This window comes from Nicotiana tomentosiformis, chromosome 8 (assembly GCF_000390325.3).
Source record: "Nicotiana tomentosiformis chromosome 8, ASM39032v3, whole genome shotgun sequence".
NCBI classification, from domain to species: Eukaryota; Viridiplantae; Streptophyta; class Magnoliopsida; order Solanales; family Solanaceae; genus Nicotiana; species Nicotiana tomentosiformis.
The window spans coordinates 13,232,032-13,244,956 of NC_090819.1; the positions used below are offsets into that span (position 1 = coordinate 13,232,032).

The 12,925-nt window shown below is 40.9% G+C and overlaps 1 protein-coding gene across 1 annotated transcript; it reads left to right on the forward strand.

The window, feature by feature from the left end:
- The first annotated feature begins 11,118 nt into the window (after window positions 1-11,118).
- LOC104112522 (phenolic glucoside malonyltransferase 1) lies at window positions 11,119-12,717 on the forward strand. Its single transcript, XM_033660345.2, has one exon. It carries the CDS (start codon window positions 11,235-11,237, stop codon window positions 12,594-12,596), a length of 1,362 nt encoding a protein of 453 aa, XP_033516236.1. The 5' UTR covers window positions 11,119-11,234; the 3' UTR covers window positions 12,597-12,717.
- The last annotated feature ends 208 nt before the right edge of the window (window positions 12,718-12,925 follow it).

The following is a 12,925-nucleotide window of genomic DNA, read 5'->3' on the forward strand; positions in this document are numbered from 1 at the left end:
CCAGGAACAATGACTGGGACTCGGAAGCGAGAGTTGGAATCTTCCACTATATCATATTTCCCCCAGAGCGCTTGGACGTCGTCCTCGGTTGGTTTAACTAACTCAACAAATTAAGCATTCTGTTGCGCTGATAAAGGTCATAGTCTTCTATGTAAAAAGTCCCCTCATCACTGGCTCCTCCATCATCGATCACCACAGTGTCTTCGGTTGGCTCGGGAACGACGCTCTTCGCCTCTTTATTCTTACCCTCGGCCATGGAAGAGCGTCACTTTTTTGTTGCTTGTTCTCCAGCTGTGGACTCCGAGAAGAAGAACTTGCACCGGAAGCAGGCCCGATGACACCCATTCGGGTGAAAGCCTCCTGCAGCAACCTCACTGCATCAGTAAGATCAACCAAAACATCCTCTTCGGGGACGGTAATAGATCCATGTGGAAGACCTGAATTCAACAGGAAAGAAAAGTTAACCAGTTTTCTTATACGAAAAGTAATAACAAGATAAACTCAACCTACCATAATTTTTGCCCTTCCATCAGTATTTAAGGGCTAGTTCTTTCCATTGATGGGTTTCAGGCATAGTGACGTCCAAAATCTCCTAGACCCAATGGTCCAAGTATTCAACCCTTGGTGGTGTCTACCGAGTTGCTGAAATAATGAAAAAAGAAGGATCATGTCTCGATCCCAAATCCTTACCTGTCGTGATGGCGCCTATTGTGGTACTAGGCAAGCCGAAATTTAAAAATATTCTAACACTTTTAACAGAAAACGAATTTAAGCAGTTTAAACAATAAAAACTTTCATAAACGAGATAGAAACCCAAAATACAACGCGGAAGTTCTCAACATAGGGGTGTCACTGAGTACATGAGCATCTTTACATCATAAGTCCGGAAAAGACTATCTATGATAATCTGAATCTAAATAAAATAAGTGGAAAGATAGGGAAGGAGAAACAAGGTCTGCGAAATGACAAATAGCTACCTCGATAGTCTCCGAGAATCTGAACTCCACAACTCAACAACAGCAGTGGCCGGATGCACCTGGGTTTGCACACAAGGTGCAGGGTGTAGCATGAGTACAACCATCTCAGTAAGTAACAAGACTAAATAAAGAACTGAAAGTAGTGACGAGCTTCACAACTATAGTTCAATTACAGTAATTTCATATAAGAAAGTAGGCATGCTCTTCTTAAGTTCAATAAATTAGGTCAAACAATTATTCCATGACAAGTTTAAGTGAAACAGAGTGTAATATCTTTTAGAAATTTCAAGACAGTGATACATGGCAGCTAAGTGAAACAATAATGAAATCAAATGCATCCTTTCAGGGACACAGTCACTCAGCCCTCCCAATCACTCAGCACTCGGCACTCGCACTCAGTAGGTACCTGCGCTCACTGGGGGGGTGCAGACTCCGAAGGGGCTCCTTTAGCCCAAGCGCTATAATCCGCATGGACAACTCACATATTGCACGGATAACTCACATGCTATAGTATAATATCTGGATCCGAACGGACAACTCACGTGCTATAGTATAATATCTGGATCCGCACAGATAACTCATGTACTGCACGGACAACTCACGTGATATAGTATAATAGCTCACAATCAGGCCCTCGGCCTCACTCAATCATCAATCTCTCCAGTCTCTCAGGCTCTCAGTAATCATGAAAATCAGTCCCAACAGAAATGATATAATGTATCAATAAGGAACAATAAAGACTAAGATATAATAAATAAGTAAAACTGTGACTGAGTAAAAAATAGCAATTTAGCAAATAACTCAACATAAACACGACCTCTATGGGTCCCTACAGTGCCAACACACAGTCTAAACATGATTTGTGGTTCAATTTATCTACTACATGGAGAATGTACAGATAACAACAGATTAAACAACTACACGGTTCCACGGAATTTGACCAAGTCACAATTCCCACAGTGCACGCTCACACGCCCGTCACCTAGCATGTGTGTCACCTCAAAACCAAATGCATGACACGTAATATGGTGTTTCGTACCCTCAGAACCAAACTTAGAATTGTTACCTACCTCAATTCGAGAAAATCTCTACTCCAACACACTCTTGCCTCACGAAACGGCCTCTGAATGCCTCGAATCTGGCCATAAACAATGCGATATAATCAATACGGGCTAAAGGAATCAACTCCATAAGAAAATGCTAAGTTATTAAGCAAAAGTCTAAAATCGACTCAAAAGCCGGCCCCCGGACCCACGTCTCAAAATTCGATAAAAGTCCCAAAACCTGAAAACCCACTCAACCACGAGTCTAACCATACTAAATTTATCAAAATCCGACACCGAATGGTCACTCAAATCGCCAAATCAAACTCTCAAAATCCCTAGCCTCAAACTCCCAATTTACACCTTATATACACACCAACTACGTGGAAAAATCAATGGGGATGCAAGATTATTGATAAAAAATGAGCATAAGGGACTTACCTCAAGAATCCCCTCGAAATCCCTCTGAAGAATCGCCTAAATCGAGCTTGAAATGTTTGAAATGAACCCAAAATCGCGAACCCTAATATCAATAATCTGCCCAGGCTTTTCGCACCTGCGACCAAATATCCGCACCCACGGAACCGCTTCTGCGAAATCACTTAAATCCCCCAGGCCCGCATATGCGCTCCAGGTTTCGCACCTGCGGAGCCGCTTCTGCGGCCTTCCATCCGCTTGTACGGAAACAGGCCTCTTCCTCAACTCCACATCTATGGAGCCTCGCTCGCACCTGCGGTTAACGCCTCGTACCTGGTCCCTGCCCAAGCCATCCCAGCTCTGCTTCTACGTAAATCCAGCCGCATCTGCGGCATCGCACCTGCGGCCAACCCCTCGGAAGTGCGATCACACCAGAAGAGCTCCAACTTCACCAATGCACTAAGTCCTATTTTCGATCCGATAACCATCCGAAACCAACTCGAGGCCCCCGGGACCTCAACCAAACCTACCAACAAGTCCTAAAACACGATACGAACTTAGTCGATCCCTCAAATCACCTCGAACAACACCAAAAACACTAATCGCACTTAGATTCAAGCCTAATGAACTTTGAACTTCCAATTTCTACAAATGATGCCGAAACCTATCAAACCATGTCCAATTGACCCCAAATTATGCACACAAGTCACAAATGCTACCACGGACCTACTCTAACTTCTGGAATCGGAATCTGGCCCCTATATTAAATTCCACTCCCGGTCAAACTTTTCAAAAATTCCAACTTTCGCCATTTCAAGCCTAATTCCACTACGGACCTGTAAATCACAATCCGGACACGCTCCTAAGTCCAAAATCACCTAACGGAGCTACCAGAACCATCAAAAGTCCGTTCCAAAGTCGTTTACTCAAATATCAATATACTGTCAATCATTTCAACTTAAGCTTTCAACCTTGAGACTAAATGTCTTATTTCATTCTGAAATTTTACCGAACCCGAACCGACTACCCCGGCAAGTCATATAATAGCTATAAAGTAAAAAATGAGTAGTAAATGGGGGAACAAGGCTAAAACTCTCAAAACGAATGGCTAGGCTATTACATCCTCCCCCTCTTAAATAAAAGTTCGTCCTCGAACGGGTCTAGAAATGTACCTGAAGTCTCAAATAGGTGTGGATATTTGCTCCGCATCTCCCGCTCGGTCTCCCAAGTAACCTCCTCAACTGACTGACCTCTCCACTGCACCTTCGCTGAAGCTATCTCCTTAGACCTCAACTTCCCAACCTGCTAATCCAAAATAGTGATCGGCTCCACATCATAAGTCAAATCACTGCCCAACTGAACCGTGCTGAAATCCAAAACATGAGACGGATCGCCGACATACTTTCGGAGCATAGAAACATGAAACACTGGATGCAAACTCGACAAACTAGGTGGCAAGGCAAGCTTGTAAGCCACATCCCCACTCCTCTAAAGTAACTCAAATGGCCCAATATACCGAGGGCTAAACTTTTCTTTCTTCCCGAACCTCATAACACCCTTCATGGGTGAAACCTTGAGTGGTACCTTGTCCCCAACCATGTAAGCAATATCATAGACCTTCCTGTCGGCATAACTCTTCTGCCTAGGCTGCGCCATGTGAAGCCGCTCCTAAATCATCTTAACCTTGTCTAAAGCATCTTGGATCAAGCCAGTACCCAATAGCCTATCCTCACCAGGCTCAAACTAAACCACCGGAGATCTACACCGTCTCCCATACAAAGCCTCATACAGAGCCATCTGAATTCTCGACTAGTAGTTGTTGTTGTAGGCAAACTCCGCAAGTGGCATGAACTGATCCCAAGAACCCCCAAAATCAATGACACAAGTGCGTAGCATATCCTCCAATATCTGAATAGTGCGCTCGGACTGTCCGTCCGTCTAAGGGTGAAACGTTGTGCTCCACTCAACCTGGGTACCCAACTCTAATTGCACGGCTCTACAAAACTGCGAAGTAAACTACGTGCCCCGATCTGAAATGATAGACACTAGCACACCGTGAAGGCGAACAATCTCTTGGATGTAAATCTCAGCCAACTGCTCTGAAGAATAAGTAGTCCCAACTGGAATGAAGTGCGCAGACTTGGTCAGCCGATCCACAATTACCCAACTATCATCGAACTTCCTCGAAGTCCGAGGGAGCCCAACTACAAAATTCATGGTGATCCGCTCCCATTTCCACTCTGGAATCTCTAACCTCTGAAGCAATCCGCCCGGTCTCTGATGCTCATACTTCATCTGCTGACAGTTGAGGTACCGAGCTAAAAATCCCACTATATCCTTCTTCATTATTCTCCACCAATAATGTTTTCTCAAGTTCTAATACATCTTTGCGGCACCCGGTACTGTGAACTGTGGGCCTCATCAACAATCAACTCACGTAGTCCATCTATATTAGGCACATAAATATGACCCTGCATCCTCAATACTCCATCATCCCCAATAGTAACATCTCTTGTATAACCATACTGAACCGTGTCCTTAAGGACAAGTAAATGAGGGTCATCATACTGGTGCTCTCTGATGTGATCATATAAAGAAGATCGAGAAACCACACAAGCTTGAACCTGGCTGGGCTCAGAGACATCTAATCTAACGAACTGGTTGGCCAAGGCCAGAACATCAACTGCAAGAGGTCACTCACCAATAGGAATGAATACATGGCTACCCATACTCACTTACTTCCTACTCAAAGCATCGGCCACCACATTGGCCTTCTCGGGATGATACAGGATAGTGATATCATAGTCCTTTAGTAGCTCCAACCATCTCCGCTGCCTCAAATTTAGATCCTTCTGTTTGAACAAGTCCTGGAGACTCCGCTGATCTGTAAATACCTCACAAGACACAACATAGAGATAGTGCCTCCAAATCTTCAATTTATGAATGATGGCAGCTAACTCCAAAGCATGGACATAGTAGTTCTTCTCATGAGGCTTGAACTGACGCGAAGCATGAGCAATCACTCTACCTCCCTGCATCAAGACACATCCAATACCGATCCGAGAAGCATCACAATATATTGTATAAGAACCAGAAGCTGAAGGTAGAACTGGAACTGGAGCGGTGGTCAAGGAAGTCTTAAGCTTCTGAAAGATCTCCTCACACTCATCCGACCATCTGAAAATAGCACCCTTCTGGGTCAATTTGGTCAAAGGCGATGCAATAGACGCGAAACCCTCCACGAAGCGACGATAATAACCGACCAAGCTGAGAAAGATCCGAATCTCTATAGCTGAGGATGGATTGGGCCAACTCTAAACCGTTTTTATCTTCCTCGGATCCACCTGAATCCCCTCACTGGACACCACGTGCCCCAAGAATGCCACTAAACTAAGCTAAAACTCATATTTGGAGAACTTAGTATAACATTTCTCCTCCCTTAACTGCTGCAACACAATCCTCAAATACTGGGAACGCTCCTCCTAGCTATGAGAGTACACCAGGATATCATCAATTAACACTATGACAAACGAGTTAAGATGAGGTCGAAATACACTGTTCATCAGGTGCATGAATGTTGTTGGGGGCGTTGGTCAGCCAAACGACATCACAAGGAACTCACAATGACCATAACAGGTCCTGAATGTTGTCTTTAGGATATCCGAGTCCCGAATCGTCAACTGGTGATACCCAGACCTCAAGTCAATCTTAGACAACACCCTCGCTCCCTGAAGTTGGTCGAATAGATCATCAATTCGCAGCAAAGGATACTTGTTCTTGATTGTAACTTTGTTCAGCTGCTTGTAATCAATGCACATCCGCATGGTACCATCCTTTTTCTTCACAAATAGAACTGGTGCACCCTAAGGCGAAATGCGTGGCCTAATAAACCCCTTATCAAAGAGTTCCTGAAGTTGCTCCTTCAATTCCTTGAACTCAGCGGTGTCATACGATACGGTGAAATAGAAATGGGCTGAGTACCCAGCACCAAGTTAATACCACAATCAATATCCATGTCGGGCGGCATGCCCGACAGGTCTGTAGGAAACACATCGGAAAAATCTCTCACCACCGGAACAGAATCAATAGCGGGAGTATCAGCACCAACATCCCTTACAAAGGCCAAATAAGATAAGCAACCCTTCCCAACCATCCGCTGGGCCTTCAAATATGAAATCACTCTGATGGGAACATAGTGTATAGAACCTCTCCACTCGATCCTTGGCAACCCCGGCATCGCCAACGTCACAGTCATAGTGTGACCATCCAGAACAGCATTACATGGAGACAGCCAATCGATACCCAAAATCACATCGAAGTCCACTATACTAAGCAATAAGAGGTCAGATCTAGTTTCCAATCCACCAATAGTCACTGCACACGACCGATATATATGGCCCACAATAATAGTATCGCCCACTGGTGTAGTTACACGAATAAATGAAACTAAGGACTTGTGGGGAATATCTAAACTTTCCAGAGAGGGTCAGAGAATTTCACACCAAGAAAAGGTATTGGTATCTTCACCAACTTCCCGGTGACACAAGGATGTGCCACCATAAAGCAGAGGGACTATCTGTATAGGATAAAAGATGATCATATTAAATGCTTCGATAATAAAGCGACATGTGGAGCCGAAGGAATATGAAAAGCGAGGCAAAAGGGAATCAAGTCCGAGGGTAGCAATCTCGTTTGTTCCTTAAGGGAATGTTGCTCATAAAGATAAAATAAATGCCTGTCACCCGGTAATATCTAATGGAGAATATTTTATAGCAATAAGTACGTAGTCCATTACAGAGAATATGGCATTCATAGCCTGACGTTATGCATTCTTCAATAGCCCCCATGATTGTCATTTAAGAGGGGTGACGAGCTAAAAACACAACACAAAATTATGCTCGCTAGTCGAATATAGTATAGAAAATATCGTATCCACATGAATTGGATTTAAACAGTGTTTTCGTAGCTTCTAGTTTTAATTGCTATCCAAGATGATCAACAATTTAGAGCTGTGTGATTTAAAACTAAAATTTACTAAAAGTCTAAACTATTGGCTAATGACAATCGCAACAAGGGTAAGCAAGAAGATATCAAAGGGAGAAAATATGGGTCGATTTGATAGGTGTAAGATACTTGTTTGGGAATTAACTCTAATTACTTCACTTCTATGGTTCAAGTGAGTCTCTCGAATTCACTCTATTATGTTCAAACATTCAGTAGAATCTCCTCTCTCGATTAAGTCTCAACCTTACGATATGAAGTAAGTTAATCTTGGTAAAGATATGCAAGAATCCGTAGTGGATTGATCCTTAGGAGAACCTCTTTCGATTATCCTCCTAACTAGGTCTAAATATTAATTCAACTAACCTCTTTCGATTACTAACAAGAATCAATGAATTCAACCAATAAGATAATGCAAAATACCACAAATTATGCCTCTTTCGATTACATAAACAAGTGAATATAAATGCAACAATAAAAACACCCAAAACACTTCAATACAATTAAGTTTAAGTCAAAGAAAAATATAAAACATCCAAACCCTTGTCTTGAGTGAGGATGAATGGTGAAATCCTTATGCTCTTGCTTCTCCCTCTTCTCCTTAGCTTCCTTAGGTTTAAATTATGTCAAAATTCCTCAAAATACCATTTTTCTATGTATATATATCAAGTAGGGTCGTGCCCAAATAAATACACCTACTCCTACGCAAAATAGGACACTTTTTTCGTACAATATGTGCGCGGCCGCACACCTGGAAGTGTGCTCGCTCACTTGGCCGCGCATTTTTCACCCTGTTCTGCCTCCAGTGCACGCCCAATGCGCGACCAGTGCACGCCCAATCACGTGGATGGTGTTCTGTTGAGAATTTTGGAAAATATATAACATGAAAGTTGTAGCCCTTTTAACTAGCTTTCCAACGATATATTGTAGAGCCCAAACAGAGTTCTAAGAGAAAGGTTATGTTTATTTTACTGGACAATGTGCAAGATGCATGCTCGATTCTTTGTTTCGTTCTTAAAATACACTATCATCCGTTGATCCTCGAATACGATCCCAACTTAATCCTTGGGCTTTTACTCAGACTTCAAAGCTCCTGAATAGCTTGAATTCATTCCATAACATCTACATAGATCGGAATCACTCATACAAGGCATAAAACACACAATTAGTGCAAAACATTAGCGATTAAAGCTCCAACTCAATTAAAGTACAATAAATTAAATTATAATAATCGACTAAAATATGAGATTATAGCCTACCATCAAGGGGCTTGATCCTAGGACCTTGCTCCCTAGTTGCATCTGTAAATAGTGTGTTCAACAACCAATATAGGGAGACGAATTTTCTGATAAGACTTATGCTATATATTATTCAAAGCTCAATAATATTTTATCTTCTTACTTATTAAGATCATTATTATTGCCTCCGGAAGCTCTGCTTCCCGAACCAAGATTTCTATTATTTTATCTCGATTTCAGCGCTAAGTCTTACATTCTAATTTAATTTATTTATCATTTTGGAATCAAATCGATTCACTTGTCTATAATCACGTATAAATTTAACTGTATCGTTTTACGGGTAAACAATAGAATAAAATAAAAAGGTTGGAATACACCAGAAACGAGTGGAACAACGAAATACAAGAACGACCAAACTACTCAATGGTCCTAATTAGTGGGACAGTCTTTCTAGAAATGGAAAGAAAAGTCTTTTGAATCATAAATGTACAGCTTTGCAATTGATATTTCTTTCACTTACGCCTGTGGACTAAATTTTTCTGAAGAGAGCTATCAACTGATTGTTTTTGTTTTAACTCATAAATTTGACTCTTAATCAATCGGGTTTATTCGAACTCAATTTTTTTATGCATATGTTTTAAAGATAATCCCGGGTTCCGCGATGACCACCAGTATTGAAAGGACAGGACTCAAAGAAACACACCCAGTTACCGTTCAAATCAAGCGCGACACCAAAGTTGATCCCGAAGCAGTTCAGAATGCCAGACGTGCCAAAGTATTATGGATCTTCGGATCCTCAGGAGCACATCACCACCTATACAACCGCAGTGAAAGGGAAGGATTTAGCTCCACATGAGATTGAGTCAGTCTTACTGAAGAAATTTGGGGAGACCCTCATAAAGGCATTCCTGACATGGTATTCACTTTACCCGATCACTCAATATATTCTTTTGAGATGCTGGCAGATTCTTTTATCAAGGCCCATACCGGGGCCAGAAAGGTAAAGGCCCAAAAGGCCGACATATTCATGATTGCACAAGGAGAGTCTGAATTGCTTTGGGAGTTCGTGACCAAATTTCATAAAGCAAGGATGCTACCACCGGTCGTACCAGACGAATGAGCAGCTCAAACATTTACTAAAGGGCTGAATCTGAAAAGTTCCGACGCTTCTCGAAAATTGAAAAAAAGGTTACTGGAGTTTGAGGCTACAACATAGGCGAATGTTCATAACTAATATGAGTCGAAAATAAGAATTAAGGATGACCAACTTGATTTCATGGCATCAATCAAGGGTCGGGACCTGAGAAGAAAGGCATCCTATGGATTATAATATAGACAATCAATTCTAAAGTAAATATCAATTTACTCTAATGCAAATAGTTGAGGTCAGACTTTAATGTTCTAGAGAAAATCATTGTACTTAGACAAAAAGATTGTGGGATTGGACTAACGACCGAGGAAATGGCAGCTTTCATGTAGTACAGATAGGCCATATCCAATCTGCCAGACAGCTTTCTTTGCGTGTGGAGATAAACAATCAAACTTAGGACAAATAAAGACCAAAAGGAGTCCATTACAGCCATGCATATGAATTCTGTGTGTCAATAATTAAGGTACGTACATTTCAAAGTCAGTAAAGGCGTCGCGGACCAAGATTTGAAGGTTTGGGTACACTTTTAGATTTAATTAAAATTTATTTTGTATATGAAGTGACCATTATTAATATATTATTATTTTTAAAAAATATATACATATATATATATTAGGATCGGAAACTCGGGTAGTGCGGAATTTAGTCAAACAACGGTATAATGACAATAACAAAGACAATGGAAGTTGATAACAACGACAATTAAAGTAGATAAAGAAGACTCCAATTTAACGTGGTTCGGTCAAAGTGATCTACGTCCACAAACGGAGAGGGACAATTTACTATAACAATAAGAGTACAAAAGAGAGTACAAAATTAGAGTAAATACTCTAATTAATCCCAAATACTCTAAGGGAATAACCTCACAAGATCACTCCAAAGAAAGGGTTCACACAAGTGCTTCCCAATACTTAACTCTCATACAAAACACTCTTAATAAAGGAAGATATGAAGAAACAAGAAATGAAGACTCAAGTCTTGTTGGTGTGTCTAAAATGAACTAATGACCTTCTCTTTTATAGGTAAAAAAGTTTTGGTCTCTTAGGTGTAAAAGAAGAGATACAACTTGTGCAAATGATGTCTACCACATAATGCAATATTTTTGAGTCCCAAAAAATATTGCTAACAAAGTCTACACTTTGCAAAGATGTTTATGTTTATGTGATATGGACTCCATTACCCAAAATATTGACTATAATTACAATATATATAGAATTTTTACCGAGCTTTACACGGATACTAGTAATCCCTCTCAATATAGCATAGGTCCGTTTCTCGAAGGCGCCTGTCACTTTATGTATGAAGTCACCTCTCGAGTCATCAAAATCAACAGTTTCATCACGTCTACTATATATTGATACGCCAATCTAACACCCATTGTGTTATTTCTTAACCAAACGTTACAATAATGGCATCTGTTATTGAGCAATGTCAAGTTGTACCATCTCCCGGCAGTGCAACTGAATTGACACTCCCTCTTACATATTTTGATCATGTTTGGTTAGCTTTCCACCGTATGCGGCGGATTTTATTCTACAAGCTTCCTATTTCCAGACCCGATTTCGTCCAAACTATTATTCCTACTCTTAAAGATTCACTCTCCCTCACTCTCAAATATTATTTACCCTTAGCTGGCAACGTTGCTTGTCCACAAGATTGGAGCGGTTATCCTGAGTTACGCTATGTTACAGGAAATTCTGTATCGGTTATTTTTTCTGAGAGTGATATGGATTTCAATTATCTCATTGGTTATCATCCTCGAAACACTAAGAATTTTTATCACTTTATTCCTCAGCTGGCAGAATCTAAGGATGCACCCGGGGTCCAATTAGCCCCGGTCTTAGCCATTCAAGTGACACTTTTTCCGAATCATGGCATATCCATTGGTTTCACTAACCATCATGTCGCTGGTGATGGAGCTACCATAGTAAAGTTCGTAAGGGCGTGGGCTTTGCTCAATAAATTTGGTGGAGACGAACAATTCTTAGCTAATGAGTTCATTCCATTTTATGATAGGTCGGTAATCAAAGACCCTAATGGAGTAGGGATGTCTATATGGGATGAAATGAAGAAATATAAGCACATGATGAAGATGTCTGATGTTGTGACTCCTCCTGATAAGGTTCGAGGTACATTTATTATAACAAGACACGATATCGGGAAGCTCAAGAATTTGGTATTGACAAGACGGCCAAACTTAACTCATGTAACATCTTTCACAGTAACGTGTGCTTATGTATGGACTTGCTTAATAAAATCAGAGGCCGCAACCGGGGAAGAGATCGACGAGAATGGAATGGAATTCTTCGGATGTGCAGCAGATTGCAGAGCGCAGTTCAATCCACCACTTCCTCCATCTTATTTCGGGAATGCCCTAGTCGGGTACGTTGCAAGAACAAGACAAGTTGACTTAGCAGGAAAGGAAGGTTTTACAATTGCTGTGGAATTAATTGGAGAAGCTATTCGAAAAAGGATGAAGGATGAGGAATGGATCTTGAGTGGTAGTTGGTTTAAAGAATATGACAAAGTAGATGCGAAACGGTCGCTTTCAGTTGCTGGATCACCAAAGCTTGACTTATATGCTGCTGATTTTGGTTGGGGAAGGCCAGAAAAATTAGAGTTCGTTTCTATTGACAATGATGATGGCATATCAATGTCCCTTAGTAAGTCCAAAGACTCAGATGGAGATTTAGAGATTGGTTTGTCTTTGTCCAAAACTCGAATGAATGCTTTTGCTGCTATGTTCACCCACGGAATTAGCTTTCTGTAGCAAGCCTGGTTAACTTTATATTTTTACCCCAAAATAGAGTTGCGTTTACTTTTTACTTCAACTTGTAGCTGCAATACTTGGATACTTTGGTACTAGTCAAAATAAAAGTTCTTTTTTGAAATGCGTGCCATTTGGTGTATCTTAATTTCGGTTACTTTGTTACTCAATCTACTTTGTCATTCTTTCTATATTTGGAATATTTCAGTTCGTCTTTTTTAGATCCCAATTTGGTTAAGACCATTCTACTAATAATATTATTTTATAGAGTATTCACAATTTTTAAGAAATATATTCAATATATACGTATCGATCGATCAATCAATCAAATA